At 43.7% G+C, this 17,946-nt stretch overlaps 1 protein-coding gene across 1 annotated transcript; it reads left to right on the top strand.

The window, feature by feature from the left end:
- Positions 1-11,924: 11,924 nt before the first annotated feature.
- On the top strand, positions 11,925-13,172 carry LOC146334193 (interferon-inducible GTPase 5-like). Its single transcript, XM_084824492.1, has one exon. It carries the CDS (start codon positions 11,925-11,927, stop codon positions 13,170-13,172), a length of 1,248 nt encoding a protein of 415 aa, XP_084680618.1.
- The last annotated feature ends 4,774 nt before the right edge of the window (positions 13,173-17,946 follow it).

Below are 17,946 nucleotides of genomic sequence, written 5' to 3' on the forward strand. Positions count from 1 at the left end.
AAGACCATGAGGTTATTTATCTATTTATTACATTTCTATTTTGCCCAATAGCCAAAGCTCTCTGGGCAGTTTACAAAGATTTAAAAACATTTAAAAATACAATATACAGATTTCAAAGCCAATTCCATAAAAAACACACAGACAATATACACAAGAACATATATCTAAAACCACTTCAAACAAGCAATCTCAAAGCAGACAACCATAACCATAAGCCATTCCAGGATCAATTAAAACTTATCATATGCTGCCAAATGCCTGGGAGAAGAGAAAGGTCTTAACCCAGCGCCGAAAAGATAACAATGTTGGTGCCAGGCGGGCCTCATCGGGGAGATCATTCCATAATTTGGGGGCCACCACCGAGAAGGCCCTCTCCCTTGTTGCCGTCTTCCGAGCTTCCCTCAGAGTAGGCAATGGAAGGAGAGCCTTAGATGTTGAGTGTAGTGTACTGGTAGGTTTGTGTCGGGAGAGGCGCTCCATCAGGTATTGTGGTCCCAAGCCATGTAAGGCTTTATAGGTTAAAACCAGCACCTTGAATCGGGCTCAGAAACATACAGGCAGCCAGTGCAAGCAGGCCAGAGTCAGTCTTATATTTTCAGACTTTCTGGTCCCCATTATCAATCTGGCAGCCGCATTTTTCACAGACTGTAGCTTCTGAACCGTCTTCAAAGGCAGCCCCATATAAAGTGCATTGCAGTAATCTAACTTGGAGATTATCAGAGCATAGACAAGTGACGCCAGGTTATCCCTGTCCAGGTAGGGGCGTAACTGGGCCACCAACCGAAGTTGGTAGAAGGCACTCCATGCCACTGAGGCCACCTGAGCCTCAAGTGACAATGAGGGCTCAAGGAGAACCCCCAAGCTACGAACCTGCTCCTTCAGGTGGAGTGTAACCCCATCCAGAATAAGTTCAGCGCCCTCCATCCGGTCAGAAGAAGCGCAATGTAACCTCGAAAGAGTGTGGTCATGAGCCTTGAGCCTGCATGTTCCTTCCTCCCCTCACACGCCAAGCCTAGGAAGCTCTGATCTGGGTCTGCAGCTTGCAGGTAATTTGAATGTAGTTTGCAATCCTGGTTTGGAGCAGCAATGGTTTGTGGAGTTCAATTTCAGAGGAGCTCTCGGGGACCACATTCTAGTGATGGGTGAGGTCAAGGGCAAAAAGGACGGGGCCAAAATACTACAATTTTAGCTTAAATCTCTTCCTGCCAGTAGCTCTTAGGAGAGGCAGGTCAACTTTTTAGAATGGGGGAAAAACTGCACAAAAGGCAGGAAAACACCCAAACCTAGGAAAAGCCCTCTGCATGGTTCAGAGAAAGACACTGGGGTCAGGGGAAGGGGGTGGGGCCATCTGGAGAGCCTCAGAGGGCCAAACCCGAGACTCCAGGAAGGCTAGATTTGGCCCCTGGGGCTGCGATTCCACACCCCTGGCGTAAACTATAGCTTGCCAGGCTTGGGCGAAACACGCAAGTCTTCCACTGGAAACAGAATTTTTTCATCTCTAGGCATGGGGCTGGTGGGGGGAGAGAATGCAAATGTGAGACATACTCTTGAAACATCACTATGTTTCAGTTGGCACTGCGTCTAGGAGTGTACACACATCGAGAAAAACTGGAGGGCAAGAACACTGACAAGAACAAGATGCCATCTAAAAGAGAGAGCGCAATGTCTCCATCAGTACAGTTAATGTTCCTAAATACATATGCTCCAAACCAGGCCGGTGCTACCAGGCGTCACCTTTCAAACTGCATGCAGTCCTCTGCCAGCTACTCATTGTGGCTGACAGGTATTTAACTGCTTTGTGGGGCAGTCTCATGGAAGCAGTAGAAACAGTTGGGGTGTGCATTCATTTGGAGCAAAAGACAAATTGAACCAAATGGGCCTCATTTGTACCCAGTTGTCATTCCTGTCTCTGAGGGTGGCAGCTGATTTTCTCAGAATGCCCCTGGAACAACATGATGGTCTGGGCAAACAATGGCCACTGAAGTGGCTGTAAAAAATGGCTCTGCTGCTGCCACGGCAGAGCAGCAAAAGAAGCAAGGAATGAAAGTAATATAAATGAATGCAGGTTTTTAATAATTCTTGCATACCCCCAGAACAAGTTCTTGGTGGTAAGATTGGCAGTTTCTACCGTTCTGAAGTTCCAGGGTTTTAGCTTTCTTCTCTGGATCTCTAAGGGACAGCGTTAAATCTTGGGGTGAGAAGCCAAAGTCGGAACTCTAGCACAGGGGATCAGATCACTAAACTATGATTTTGCATTATGGGAATAAGACTTGGTCTCCCCTCACCTCCAGTAACTGCAGTTCAGTATTGTGTCCAAACCTGGACAACCTGGTTAGTCTCTTAACAATGCTTTATTGAAACAAGCCGACCATAAGCCACAATTTGAAGTTGGATTGACCAGTTTAAGATTCAGCTATAACTGTAAATGGCAGTTAGCTGAAAAGGAAAGTGAACGCGTCTGATCTCCTTGGGGCATTGTCAGAGGAAGGTGGAGAGCACAGACCTGAACCTTGTTCATATGGATAAAACAAAGTTCAGCATTACATCAGAACCACGCCACTGAAAGGGACACTAAAACCCTCAAATCTTTGTGTCAAGCAGCAAGATCTCCCGGTCCCATGACCGTAATAACACTGCTTGGGGTCCCCCCCCCCCCGTTTTGTGTTGTTTTTGCTGGTCCTAGTGCAAACTGCCACCACATTCTACAGTTCATGCTACTCCCTTTCCCATTATGTCCTTTCAGTTTCAGTATCGCACTATGGCTGAAGGTGATGGGAACAGATGCCAATAAAGACGTAATGTGTGCGCTTTAAAAAAAAAAATTCCTTCTGCAAGTTCACAGATCTTTTAAATAAAACAACTCAAGTGAAATAAAAAAAACCAAAATAGCAAACTTAAAATAACCAGCCAGTGCAAACACCGTGACAGATTGCATCTGATTAGGCAGATGAGGCAATAGTGTAAGAGAAGAGGGGAATTTCTATATGACAACAGAGACTTAAATTATGGTGGAGAAAGCTGAGCTCCTCAATACATGGGCCTAAATGCAAGTCTGAAATGGTTTGATTGTAAGTCTGTCTTTTCAATAAAAGACAAAAAGTGTATATTTTTAAAACATATTTAGGGAGAGGGGAGAATGGTAGATGCCAATTCTGTACTGGGGAGCAGGTAGAACAGAACAGGTATGTAATTGGAGCTAACTAGCCCGGTATTTAGATTCTTGGCATCAAATCCCATTAAGAATCGTAGAGTTGTAGAATCATAGATTCCATCTCTGTGCTGACAGATGCCCTCGGGTGTCCCTAACTCTGGATCTGAGCCTCAGGTGACCTGGCAACCTTAGGGGTGGTTACTTTTAGCTTGGTGCATCACAAGTTGTGGTGACCTGCTAGAAAACTAAAGGGAGGCATGACATTTCAAGTGTTTTATGCTGCTGAGAGACAACATTCATTGCAGTAAAATGTCACCAAGTGTGTAAGGCAGCTCAGCAATCACTGTGATTTTGTAAATATGTGCAAATGAAAATTATAATGTACTGTACTTTTTGTTAAAATTTCTTTTAATGTAAGCAATTCACAAATGTTGGATAAATCAATCAATCAATCTGGGGTGGAATTTGAAATGAAGGGTGGGGGGAGAGAGAATGTTCAAAACACAATCTGCTACCAGTTAAAATCTATGCTTGCCCATATGGGCAAGATTTGAATATCCTCTCTCCCCCCGCCCTTCATTTCAAATTGGCCCGCAATGAGAAACTGAAGCTTTAGTTGATCGTCTAATCAAAGCTTGCAGTCCTGTGTTCTTCTTCTACTCTTTATTTTATTACTGTATTTATACAGTTTATAGGAAACTGTATAACCAAAGCTCTCTGGATGGCATACAAGAATTAAAATAACAAAGTTTACAACAAAGCAATGAAATATAACCAATACAGTACCACTGCAAAATCCACAAACCACTTTAAAAGCGAAAAGAGAAAAAAGAACTTTCCAGCAACAGGTCTACCTTCTTTGCAGAACCAACATGGGTTCCTTCCCTCTGTGTCGAATTTCCGACTGCAGGTGCCTCAGGGCAGAGATCTGCCTTTTTGTTTGTTGCTCTGTAAGGCACCATGTGTCTCAGTGCTATGCAAATAATGCCACCCACATTTGTTAACTCGAGAGGTGTGTTAGCTTCCAAATGCCACCCACATCTGTTAGTTGGGAGATTTGTTAGCTTCCTTCCTTTTCACAGTTTCTCTGTTCTCTAATTCTCTAATGCGGGGTCTCTAATCGTAGAGGTGTGCCAGAAATGGAAATGGAGAAGTGTGTTTGTGTGTGTGTGTGAGAGAGAGAGACAGAGAGAGAGAAAGTGTGCATGAGTGCATGTTTGTATGAATGGGCACTGAAGAGAGGCCACCTGCCCTCTACTGGCCTAGTTTCAGAACTGTAAGGAGTCCATTGCCCTCCCATCCAGCCGCACAAAGGTGCAAATCCTCTATAGAGGAGCCAGTGCCTATATTTTAATGTGGATGCTAGCTTTTATACTAATTTTTTCTATTAAGCTTGCACAAAGTCCTTTCTTCGTGGAACCTCTTGGCACAGTACTCTTGTCATCAGCTAGCTCACTCTGCTTGTGGGGGAGGAGATAGATCAGGACAGACCGCAAGGTGTAAATTGGCCATAGGGAGCTTTGAGGAAAAAGTGGGCTGTGGAATCGACTTCAGATCTACCATTTCCTTATTTATTCCTGCATTGTATATCCCACCCATCAATGGCTGATCAGCATTCTCAAGGCAGCTTATTGTTGTTGTTCAGTCGTTCAGTTGTGTCCGACTCTTCATGACCCCATGGACCAGAGCACGCCAGGCCTTCCTGTCCTCCGCTCTCTCCCGGAGCGTACTCAAGCCCATATTCATTGCATCGGTGATGCTATCTAGCCATCTCATCCTCTGCCATCCCCTTCTCCTTTTGCCTTCAGTCTTTCCCAGCATCAGGGTCTTTTCCAGGGAGTTTTCTCTTCGCATTAGGTGGCCAAAATAGTTGAGCTTCAGCTTCAGTATCTGTCCTTCCAATGAGCACTCAGGGTTGATTTCCTTTAGGATGGACTGATGTGACCTCCTTGCAGTCCAGGGGACTCGTAAGAGTCTTCTCCAGCACCACAGTTCGAAAGCATCAATTCTTCGGCGCTCAGCCTTCCTTATAGTCCAGCTCTCACAGCCATACGTTACTACTGGGAAAACCATCGCTTTGATTAGACGGACCTTTGTCGGCAAGGTGATGTCTCAGCTCCTTACTATGCTGTCTAGGTGTGCCATAGCTTTCCTCCCAAAGAGCAAGCGTCTTTTAATTTCATGGCTACAGTCACCGTCTGCGGTGATCTTGGAGCCCAAGAAAATAAAATCTGCCACTGCTTCCATTTCTTCCCCTTCTATATGCCAGGAAGTGATGGGGCCAGATGCCATGATCTTCATTTTTAATGTTGAGTTTCAAACCAGCTTTTGCACTCTCCACTTTCACCCTCAACAAGAGGCTCTTGAGATCCTCTTCGCTTTCTGCCATTAGGGTGGTATTGTTTGCGTATCTGAGGTTGTTGATAATTCTCCTGGCAATCTTAATTCCGACCTGTGATTCATCCAACCCGGCGTTTCTCGTGATGTACTCTGCATATAAGTTAAATAAGCAGGGCGACAATATGTAGCCTTGTCGTACTCCTTTCCCAATTTTGAACCAATCAGTTGTTCCATGTCCAGTTCTTACTGGTGCTTCTTGACCCTCGTACAGACTCAGGAGACAGGTAAGGTGGTCTGGTACTCCCATCTCTTTAAGAATTTGCCACAGTTTGTTGTGATCCACACAATCAAAGGCTTTAGCGTAGTCAATGAAGCAGAAATAGATGTTTTTCTGGAATTCTCTTGCTTTCTCCATGATGCAGCGAATGTTGGCGATTTGATCTCTAGTTCCTCTGCCTCTTTGAAACTCAGCTTGTACTTCCAGTAGTTCTCGGTTCACATGCTGCTGAAGCCTAGCTTGTAGGATTTTGAGCATCACCTTGCTGGCATGTGAAATGAGCGCAATTGTGCGGTAGTTTGAACACTCTTTGGCATTGCCCTTCTTTGGAATTGGAATGTAAACTGACCTTTTCCAGTCTTGTGGCCACTGTTGAGTGTTCCAAATTTGTTGGCATATTGAGTGCAGCACTTTAACAGCATCATCTTTTAGAATTTTAAATAGCTCAGCTGGAATACTGTCATCTCCGCTAGCTTTGTTGTTAGTAATGCTTCCTAAGGCAAACTTGACTTCACTCTCTAGGATGTCTGGCTCAAGTTCAGTGACCGCACTATCATGGCTATCAGGGACATTAAGATCTTTCCTGTATAGTTCTTCTGTGTATTCTTGCCACCTCTTCTTCAACTCATCTGCTTCTGTTAGGTCCCTGCCTTCTTTGTCCTTTATCATGCCCATCTTTGCACAAAACGTTCCCTTGAGATCTCCAATTTTCTTGAAAAGATCTCTAGTCTTTCCCATTCTATTGTTTTCCTCGATTTCTTTGCATTGTTCATTTAAGAAGGCCTTATTGTCTCTCCTTGCTGTTCTCTGGAACTCTGCATTCAGTTGGATATATCTTCCCCTTTCTCCCTTGCTTTTCGCTTCCCTTCTTTCCTCAGCTACTTGTAAAGCCTCATCAGACAGCCACTTTGCTTTCTTGCATTTCTTTTTCTTTGGGATGGATTTCGTTGCTGCCTCCTGAACAATGTTATGGACCTGCATCCATAGTTCCTCAGGCACTCTGTCTATCAGGTCTAATCCCTTAAATCTATTCCTCACCTCCACTATATATTCATAAGGGATATGATTTAGGTCATACCTGAATAGTTTAGTGGTTTTCCCGACTTTCTTCAATTTAAGCTGAAATTTTGCAAGAAGCAGCTCATGATCTGAGCCACAGTCAGCTCCAGGTCTTGTTTTGACTGACTGTATAGAGCTTCTCCATCTTTGGCTGCAAAGGACATAATCAATCTGATTTCGTTATTGACCATCTGGTGATGTCCATGTGTAGAGTCGCCTCTTGTGCTGTTGGAAAAGAGTGTTTGCTATGATCAGTGTGTTCTCTTGGCAAAACTCTATTAGCCTTTGTCCTGCTTCATTTTGTACACCAAGGCCATGCTTGCCTGTTATCCCAGTGATTTCTTGACTTCCTACTTTAGCATTCCAATCCCCTATGATGAAAAGGACATCTTTTTTTGGTGTTAGTTCTAGAAGGTGTTGTAGGTCTCCATAGAACTGATCAACCTCACCTTCTTCGGCATCAGTGGTTGGGGCATAGACTTGAATTACTGTGATGTTGAATGGTTTGCCTTGGATTCGTACTGAGATCATTCTATCGTTTTTCAGATTGTACCCCAGTACTGCTTTTCCCACCCTTTTGCTGACTATGAGTGCTACTCCATTTCTTCTAAGGGATTCTTGCCCACAGTAGTAGATATGATGGTCACCTGAATTAAATTCGCCCATGTTTGTCCATTTTAGTTCACTGATTCCCAAGATGTCGATGTTCAATCTTGCCATCTCATGTTTGATCACCTCCAGCTTACCTTGATTCATTGATCTTACATTCCAGATTCCTAAACAATATTGTTCTTTACAGCATCGGATTTTCTTTTCACCACCAGACACATCCACAGCTGAGTGTCCTTTTGGCTTTGGCCCAGCCGCTTCACTCTTTCTGGCGCTACTTGGAAATTCCTTCTGCTCTTCCCCAGTAGCATATTGGACACCTTCCGACCTGAGGGGCTCATCTTCCGGCGTCATCTCTTTTAGCCTTGTGATACGTTCCATGGGGTTTTCTTGGCAGGAATACTGGAGTGGGTTGCCATTTCCTTCTCCAGTGGACCACATTTTGTCAGAACTCTCCGCCATGACCTGTCTGTCTTGGGTGGCCCTGCACGGCATAGCTTATGGCTTCACTGAGTTATGCAAGCCCCTTCGCCACAACAAGGCAGTGATCCATGAAGGGGCAAGGCAGCTTACAAAAGAGTAAAAAATAAAATATTACCAGACACTGAGCATGCAATCATCTACATGTCTATTCAGAGGTAACCTAAATTGAGTGCAATGGGACATACTTCCAGGTAAGTGTGTATAGGATTGCAGGCTGAAATGATAAAACAGTAGCATGGTATAGGACAAGAGCTACACATCCCATACAAATACAAACCTCTAAACTTTTAACTTATTTAAATACGATGCAGAGTGAATGCTGCAAAAATAACAAGAGTTTATGTCAGTGTTCTCCGACGAACTGATGGACAGTCACCTCAATGTGGTGGTCAGTGTGTCAGAGATGACTCCAAAAATGAAACACTAGGCTGACCATGGAATTGAGGGAGGAGGAGCAGGTTGTTTGAGAAGCTTTGGTTTGCCTATGACCTGATTCGCATGACATGAGGGTGGTTAATAAACCATGGTGGCTTGCTAACCATCCCCATGCATGTCAGTTGCATACCGGCCAACTCCCCTGATTACCCTTGCCAGGCATAGGTTTTTGTGATGTCTGAACCCAGCCAGGGTGGGTGGCTCGGATGGTTAACCAACCACCCAGCACCCACGGCTGTTGCAGGATTGTTGGGTGGATTCTTATTCACCTCAGCCAGGTTCAGACATTATGACTAGCTGCACCTGGTGAGGGTAGTTTGGGAACTCAGCCATTATGTAAGCAATGCATGCGCATATGGTTAACAAGCCACCATGGCTTATTAACCTCCCTCGTGTCATGCAAACCAGCCCATTAGCTGGGTCATACAACATGATAACCCATACTCATGGGTTGAGTGTGGGTTGTCGTTGAACCATCGGTTGCTGTTGAAACATGGGTTGTCGTGTTGTCGGAACCCAGTCACACTAACAAACCATGGCTTGTTAACCACAAACAATCCATAAAGCAAACCCACAGTTTGTTGTTGGGTTGTGAACTGTGGGTTGCTCACTATGGTTTGTTATCACGGCTGGTTCAGACCACATGATAACCCGTGTTTCAACACCAACCCATAGTTCAACAACAATGCACACTGAACTCATACTCAACCCTTGAGTGTAGGTTATCATGTTGTTTAAACCCAGTCAGTGTCTAATCTTTTCATACCGGATCAAGCCAATATTTCATATTGTGTATTTTTTATTCAAAGAGAGTGGGCTTCCCACAGGCATATGGTTGGCCACTGAGGGAACAGAATACTGGACTAAACAGGCCTTTGGTCTGATTCCACATGGTTCTTCTTATGTTCTTAAATTAACAGACATTGATGAGAACCCTATTATGCATTATCTATGGGGGAAAATGGAACGAAATACTACCCCCACCATCTAACCAATAATCCCCTTTTTGTCCCACCCACACTTTTATGACCCAGATAAATGTAAACCATATGAAAGCTGGGACTATTCAGGTTGCAGGAGCTGCATATAGGGGTAAATCACAAGACAGGAGGGCAAATAAAGGAACAGCCAGCAGAGTTTGAAGTAACAGGGATAAAGTGGCACATTTTTGTACTAATCCGATGATAGTCATGCAATCAGACCACTTAAAACACTTGATTCTCTAATCCAGAGCCAGTACTAAAGGAATGGTTTCAAAAATGTTGAGAACATTAATGGAAGACTCAGTAGGAAAACTGAGCAACCTTAAAGAATTAAGGGGAGTCCATCAATATGTAGCACTGGGGAAATATCTGGAACAAGAAACTATTTAGATCAGTGTCAACCAAAATAAGGGAAAATGCGATGAAAGCTATTCAGAATATTATTTAGCTGTATCCATAATATTGTTTCACTGTGCTGATGAGAATGTGTGGAATTGGAATGGAATTTTCACATGCTGTGGGAATGTAAAATTATTAAAGGGTTCAGGACAAATATTTATAGAGTGTAGTAAAATAATAAAACATACCAGACATTATGAACCAAAAAGTGCATTATTGCCCATTGTTGATGAACCAAGCAAAGAAGAATCACTCAAGGAAGCCCTCATGTTTTTTATAGTGGCAGCCAGATAGGTCCTGGAAAGCAAACATGGCATCATGGACTGATGGTACAATAACATTTGCAATAATATTTGGAATATAGGACAAACAAAGAAATTTACTAAACAATTAGAATTGGCAAGAAGAAATAACAATGCTGGGGACTTTACAGAAACCTGGCACTGTTTTATTACATGTGGAAACAAAAGAGATAATATCAAGCCACCCAGGACACACGGATTGATGTGGAAAGGTATACAAGGGACCAGAATTTCTACGAATTTTTTTCAAAGACATTAAATAACAACTGTACTGTTTCCCAAAATGAAATGAACTTTTGCAAACTTTCCTGTATTTAATCCTGTTTTGACATTGTTGATACGGCTGTAATAGATGGTTTAACTATCAATAAAAATATTTTTTAAAAGATGGAATTTATGCATGTGTGAATTCCATTAAAAAACTATCACCAATGTTCTTGGTAATTACCGATCAACACACCCTAAAGTGGCTGTGGGGTTTGCACCCTCAGTTACATTGTCTTATTAATTGCTAATTATAACTGCATCCTCCTTGGACCCAATCTCTGATGGAAAATTCTATTTGGTTTGATTTTTATTTCAGATAGACACAGCAATGTTTGTTAGCTATCTAATATGCCAATCTTTTCTGACAGAATCATGCTGAAGATTCTATTTGGTTTGCTTTTCATTTCTCAAAAAAACAAGCAAAACTGGCAGTGTTTCTTAGCTACACAATATGCAGATATCCCCCCCCCACACACACACACACACACTTCAGATTACCTTTTTTTCTGATGGCACATCAAATCCTTATCTCAGGGCTGTTGCTGACATCACACTGGGCAAGCCAACATGTCCAATTAGAAGAAGCCTCTCATTGCAAGTTCCTATAGCAGCCCCCAGCTACTTCATCAATGAAAAGTCCTTGGCTCATGTAGGGACCAGACCAGACCAGAGTGCCATGAAAATAAGTTGATCTCCCCAGAGCTTCTGTAGAATGGTTGTGGCCTGGTGTGCTTACAGCCCCATATGCTGGCCTTAGAGTGCTAGAAGAGGGAAGCAATATAAACACAGGGAATGGGGAGAAGAAAAGGCAAGAATCTTGTGTTTTGATGGATGGTGGGGAAGGAGCCTACTGGGGAGATTCTGGGAGAGGAGACTGGGAGGCCCATATGAGCAACCATACTTCTGTAGATGGGAAAGGGTTGAGCCATATGGGATTTCCATTTGTCAAGATCTGCTACTGATTTCTATGCCATTCTCCATGTGTTCAGATGAGCATAACCAGCCACTCACAAGCTACTTAAACTTGTCTAAGCTACCTAACAGGGCTGTTGTGAGGATAAAATGGAGATCATTTATGCTGCCTTGGGATCCTTGGAGGAAAGGCAGGCTATTAATGCAACAAACAAACCATTACCAACAAGGACAATATCTGTGCAGTGTTTTCAAGTGTTCAGAGTGCTTCATGTGCATCATGTAGTTGTATTTTCTCTAAATTTTCTGCACTATTTTTTGCACCATCCTCACACACACACACACCCCACACTAGGTATGAAGGAAGATGCAGAACGGAGACCAGGCTGCCAATGCAGTTGCTGCTGTTGCCACTTGCAGTGGCAGTGCAAAAAATTCACAAGCCTTTAGTAAAGAAGAAAGCAGTGCTACAACCCCTGTCAATGGTGAGCCCTACCTATAAGAAACTCCCCCTGGTGAAATTTCCCTGCCTATGATTATGGTGGAGAATTTCAGGAGGCCATTTGCACACAGCTCTACTTCTTAGTGGCACTGTGCCGTGATAAAGATGTGCCTAAGTGGAACAGTGCTTTATCACAAGGCTTCTGGTCACTCATGGCTGCTTGCTTTTCCTAGGCTGACAGCCATCTTGACCAACTGCTACCGCAATGGCAGGAGCGGCGAAGAAAGACAAAACTACACTGAGTCAAAAACAGATCAAAGACCTCAAAGGCTCCTTTGGGAAAGAGAATTTTTCTGAGCTGGCTGACAGGCTTCAAGAGACTCTCTGCTCTCTGGAGAACATCTGCTTAGATGTGGGCATCACTGGAGAATCTGGAGTTGGCAAGTCAACCTTCATCAACTCCTTCCGGGACCTGCATGAGGAGGATGAAGGCGCTGCTCCCACTGGGAGGGTGGACACCAATAAAGATCCCACACCATACTCTCACCCCAAGTATGCCAATGTGATTCTATGGGATCTGCCAAGTATTGGTAGCCCTGACTTCCAGGCCAAAGATTATTTGAAGCAGATCAATGCCTCCCGCTATGACTTCTTTGTCATCATTGCCTCTCAACACTTTACCTCCCTCCATGCCAAACTGGCTCATCACATCAGGAAAGCTGGCAAGGACTTCTACTTTGTTCGCTCCAAGGTGGATGTAGATTTGGAGGTGGCTCGCCTGAGCAACTCATCTGGCTTCAGTGAAGCTGTTGCCCTGCAGAAAATCCGGGAGGGATGTGTGCAAGGTTTCCAGGTGAAAGGGATGCCGTCCCCAAAGATATTCCTTATTTCCAACTCCCTTTTTAGCAAGTATGACTTCCCCCTCTTTGTAGAGACCCTGGAGAAGAACCTGCAACTACAGAAGAGCCACTCCTTTCTCCTGGCCACACCAAACATCTCCCATCGCATACTAGAGATGAAGAAGATCACCATGGTTGAACACTTGTGGCTGGTCTCGGTGGTAGTCTGTGTCCACCAGACTGTGCCCATCCCAGAGATTTCGATTGCATGCAATGTGGACCTCCTGATCCAGACACTGCAAGGTTACTGCATCAGCTTTGGCTTGGAAGAGTCCTCTTTAAGGAAAGTAGCTGAGCGTGCTGAGCAACCTTTTGAGAAGCTCCAGGCCCTGGTCAAGTCACCACTGGCTGCTGTGGTCACCAAGGCGCTGGTGGTGGAGCTGTTAGCAGATGCAGCCAGCAAAGCACCGAAGCTACCAAAACAGCTGGTGCCTATGGCCAGTCTGGGAATGCCATTTTCTGTCGTGTACAATATGCTTACGTCGTTTGTGGATAGTGTAGCAGCAGATGCCCACAGAATACTTGTCAAAGTATTTGTGAGCCATAGGCCCAGCAGTGAGTCAGGGCCCAGCACTGAGTCAGGGGCAGAAATAGCAAGAGTCTTGGAGAACTAAGTACAGTCTCAAAAAGGCCTGAAGACCTTCTCATTCTGGGAGGCAGCATTATGGAGAAGTGCTGAAGCTCAGGGCAAAATTGTTCAAGCATTCCCTGTTTCTCTTGCTTCTTCTTGCATCCACTCTTCCAAACCGCTGCTCTTGTTTAAGCAGGTAAACCATGAGCAACCTCCCCCTCCCTACAATAAATCAGCCTACACTGATTGTTCATTAATTCCCAGCTGGAGTGAACAGGCCTGCTTGCTGTCCTAGGGGCCTAGGACCTGGCCTTACACCAGGTCCAACTTTGTTCATCTAGCCCAGACTTGTCTTCCCTGGACTGGCAGTGGTTCTTCAGAGTCTCAGGCCCAGAACATGGCTTTCTCATCAGTTGCTACTTGATCCTTATTTAGCTGCCAAGGATTAGAGCTGGGCTTTTCTTGCATGAAAAGCAGGTGACTAGCTAGGGCCATGATGCAATGTCTCAGGGATTTAGCTGCCTTCTTGGTATGTCCAGGAAAGTCATATCCTACTGTACATAGCCAACAGGAGTTGAGCAATAGTCATACTACTATCCAAAAAGAATACATTTCCAAATAACATGACATGAGAATACAGAGTTAAAACAATCCTTTGGAAAATAGGTAATTGGACAGCAGGAAAGAGTTACAACAGTTAATGTTTGGTGGATTTATCATTCCTATAGGATTACTTGCAAAATAGCGGGGCGGATGAGGGCAAATGTAAGGCTAAGCAAAAAGCAATAACTTAGTACCATTATTTTCTCCGAGACCTGGGAGAAAGTACCATTATTTTCTCCAAGATCTGGACAATGCTTTGCACAATACAGAATACAGGGCTAGAATAATACTAAAAACTGAGCAGATAACATATAAACACATAAGTAAAAGAAACATTGCATAGGCATTTTGTGGTGGTACCCACAGCCCATGTGACCTAAAAGGCTGGGGACACCTGTTATAATGGGACAAGACAAGGCAGTTATTGTTGGCACAAGGTAAAAGAAAAACTTCTTTTGCCTATAAAACAAACATTGGGACATTGCCAATACATTATTGGCTTTATAAAACATATTCCATTTTTATTATGCTTGACCTGGCTGGGCAGGGATGAGTGCCCAACAGGTTTCACCAGTCAAAGAAGTGGGATCTGAGTAGGCAGACCCCACCAGCCTCCAGGTAAAGGACACTTGTAGCTTTAAAGGCACGGATGCTTACGGGCAACTCGCCACCACACTGGTGACCCTACAAGTGATAGCTTTGTAAATTGATTTGTGACTTTCTTTCTTGTTTTTTAATTGGATATTTTGGCCCAGAATAATTTTCTTTGGTGTTAGGGATTGTAACAGAAGAGTGAGTGGAGGTTATAGGGTGGCCAAATGTCCTCTTTTACAGAGGACTGTCCTCTATTAGAAGGCGACCTCTATTTGAACGGCCACCCAGTCCAAGACTAGTTTAAAGATAATGAACCGTAAGAACTGTTGCCCATCATGTTAAACACCTGTAAAGCAGACTGACTGCAGTGAGATGTACTGTATTTCTATTTAGATTATTATTTCTAAATTTGCATATATATTAGCATATGCAAGTTGATGTGATTGACTGCACTCTTTTGTCCTCTTTTTTGGTGTTCTATGCCCTCTTCCAGGGTGATTCATACATAGCCACCTTATTGACAGCAGAAGCCAGAATGGAATGAAGGGTGCAGTCAGAGTCCATTCAAGAAAGTCAGTTAGACAGAAGACAGAGACCATTTGCGAGAGGGCTGAGAGAGTTAGGGCTGACTTCTGTACATGTTTAGACAGGACAATGTCGCACAACTTCCAGCATTCCCCAGCCAGTTTAGTTTTTTTTAGAAAGAGCACTGGAGACATGTATTAATTAATAAAAAATGAAACTGGTTATTTGTTTCCAGAGAGCAAACTGTGTAGAATTCCAGTCCCCCACCCCATCTCCCAGCCTGCCTGCCCTTGTTTCCATTCTGACAACTGCTGTTCCATTCACATGCTCACACTTCTACTCATGGACCTTGAACTCTCACCCCTTCACATGAATAGCTGATTCATGAACCATTTACCATTTGCCATTACCAGAGCTGCTATAGGCAAATTCCTAGTGATAGACCTATTCACAATAACCAGATGGCCAAACTTGCAATGATACATTGACCATAGTTTGTTTGTTTAATTTATTACCAATATTTATGTATTGCTTATATTCAAGAAATTTCTAAGTAATGTACAAAAACAAGCCTACATACAGAGGACAAGAGCACCTTGACGATAGGTTCTGATTACCAAAAAGTCTTTATTTGTGAACCTTCATTGACTTTGGAACATGGTTAGTTATGCATTTGAATTTCTAGATAGTTCTTCTATCTGCCTTGAAGGTGAAAGTGCCTTGTGGCACCTTCAAAGTTTAAAAGATTTGTGGCATACACTTTTGTGGACTAGAGCCTACTTCACCAGATGCATCAAATGTTATTGTCAGTTGACAGTTAACGGTGAGGCCCAAAGGCCATGAAATGGAAGAGGTACAGTCTGACATTTCTGTACTCAGATATATGTAAGGTAAGCACCCTGTGCAGTCACAAGAGCTGTAATTGACCATAACGCTGAATGTGATGAGAAATGCTGCACAAGATGTACCCTTGGTCTGATCCAGTTTCAGGGCTGCTGTTATCGTGTAATTGCTGCTAGTTGTTTTTATCTTTATTACTGCTGCTTCCTGATGTCCTTGATTGTATTTCCCTTTAGGGATGTTTTTTATAATGTCACAGTCAATTGTGTAGTGGTCAGTTTTGATCCCTATCAACAAACCAGTTCTAGCTGTTTTCCTCTCTGCCAGAAGCAGGTCTTTGGCAAAGCGAATGGGTCTTAAATGCCCATTCAAGCCCAAGACACCCCAGACTACCTTGCATTACAACACAGAACAATATATTGTTGCTACAAAAAAATCATCTCTTCCACCCCCAAGTACTGTGTGGATTGCAGCTAAACTCAGAGGGAGCAGAGAAGTTGGCTTTTTCCTCTGGCCCTGCCCCCTTTGCCTCAGGCCCTGCCCAGCACTGGAATGCAGCCCCCAAGAGGTTCTCTGACATTGAATTTGGCCCACAGGTTGAGTGAGGTTCCACACCCCTGGTGTAGGCAATACTGAGGTAGATGGACCAATGGTCTGACTGGTGCCAAAGATGCTAATGTCATTTGTTTGTTTGTTTCATTTTTATACTGCCCAATAGCCAAGGCTGTCTGGGCAGTTCACAAAATTAAAACCACAAACTTACAACAGAAAATACAATATAAAATGTAATAGATTAAAACTACAATAAAAATACAAGCAGAGTAAAACTAGCAGCAGAAAACACAATAGCAGATTTAAGACAGCAGAGCTAAAAAACCTGGAATGTTAAAATGCTAAAAATGCCTTGGAAAATAAAAAGGTCTTCACCTGGCACCAGAAAGAATACAGCGTAGGCCTCCTCTGCTTGAGACTGCTGGATCATTGCACCTTTTCTTAGGATTATGTGATGCCTTTGGTGAAAACGGAGGTACATTTTGTAAGTAGCTTATCACAAAGTCAACACAAAATGCTGATACTTCACTCCTCCAAAGGAAACCAACCCTGTAAAGGCTGTTGCTGCACTGGGTAAATTCAAAATTATCAAGGGAACTTTGGATATTCTTTCTTAACCTTTCTGCCTTCAGCAGCAGAGCCAGCCCTGCCACGTAGCTGAGTAAAGTCACCCACTTCTGATGGCGCTGTCAGGAATGAGCTTGTGGAGACATCTGGCAGCTCAGATTCAGAATGGGAACAGCCAGAACAGAGGGAGGCACCCTCCCTTGTGAGCTCAGATACAGCGAGACTTTCTTCCCAAGACCTTGACACGCAGATGGCCCAGCCTGAACAGCTCCCCCATTCCTCCACCATGAGAACCCAGGTTTCGGAGGAGGAGGAGAGCGAGAGGACTGACCTGAGGGATGCTAGGGTCCGTTGCAGAGCAAAGTGGGAAAAGGTAGAGGCAGGGCTCAGACGCTCCGCCAGTCTGGCCACTCATGGAAGCCAACGTAGGAGGCGCCACCCTAAGGGAGTGGCCTCCCTGCGAAGCAGGTCTGGCCAAGAAGTTAATGCCCAGGTTGCTGGCAACTTCTCTAACTTCCACTTCGTCTACTCTATTGATATTCGTAGATGTACCTAAGACCTATTATCTCTGGCTGTGATAGGCCAGCAGACCAAGTAAGCTGGCTGATTACAACTATGTTAACCCCTCTGTTAAATTGTGTCTCAGCTCATTTTCAAAACACCAAGCAACTATTCAATGGGTTACATCAGATGGAGTTTATAGACACAATGCATATGAACAGCTTTGACGTCAAAGCACTGTACACCAATGTGGACAATGAAGGTGCAAGACGCAGTTTGATAGAACTTTTAAAAGAAAATTACCATCCAATTAATTGTTATGTGTCGGTACTGAGGACATTGATAGCTGCATGTTTACAATCTAATATATTTCCTTCAGTTGTGAATATTTTTCACAGAAATGAGGCTTAGAAATGGGAAATCAATTGGCACCCTTAATGTCCATTGTATATATGAAATCAGCTGAAAGATGCTGTATTGATCATGACATCCTCCCGTATTTCAATTAATACAGATGATATTATAATTATATCGCGTACAGTGGTAGAAGCGGATAAAGAGTTTGATGCAATGAATGAGGTGGACTGTATAAAATTAACATGGGAGCAGCAAAATGTAGATGGTTGGCTTCCCTT

Source organism: Heloderma suspectum, chromosome 17, assembly GCF_057233095.1.
Source record: "Heloderma suspectum isolate Gila_16-S chromosome 17, 16-S_ref, whole genome shotgun sequence".
NCBI lineage: Eukaryota > Metazoa > Chordata > Lepidosauria > Squamata > Helodermatidae > Heloderma > Heloderma suspectum.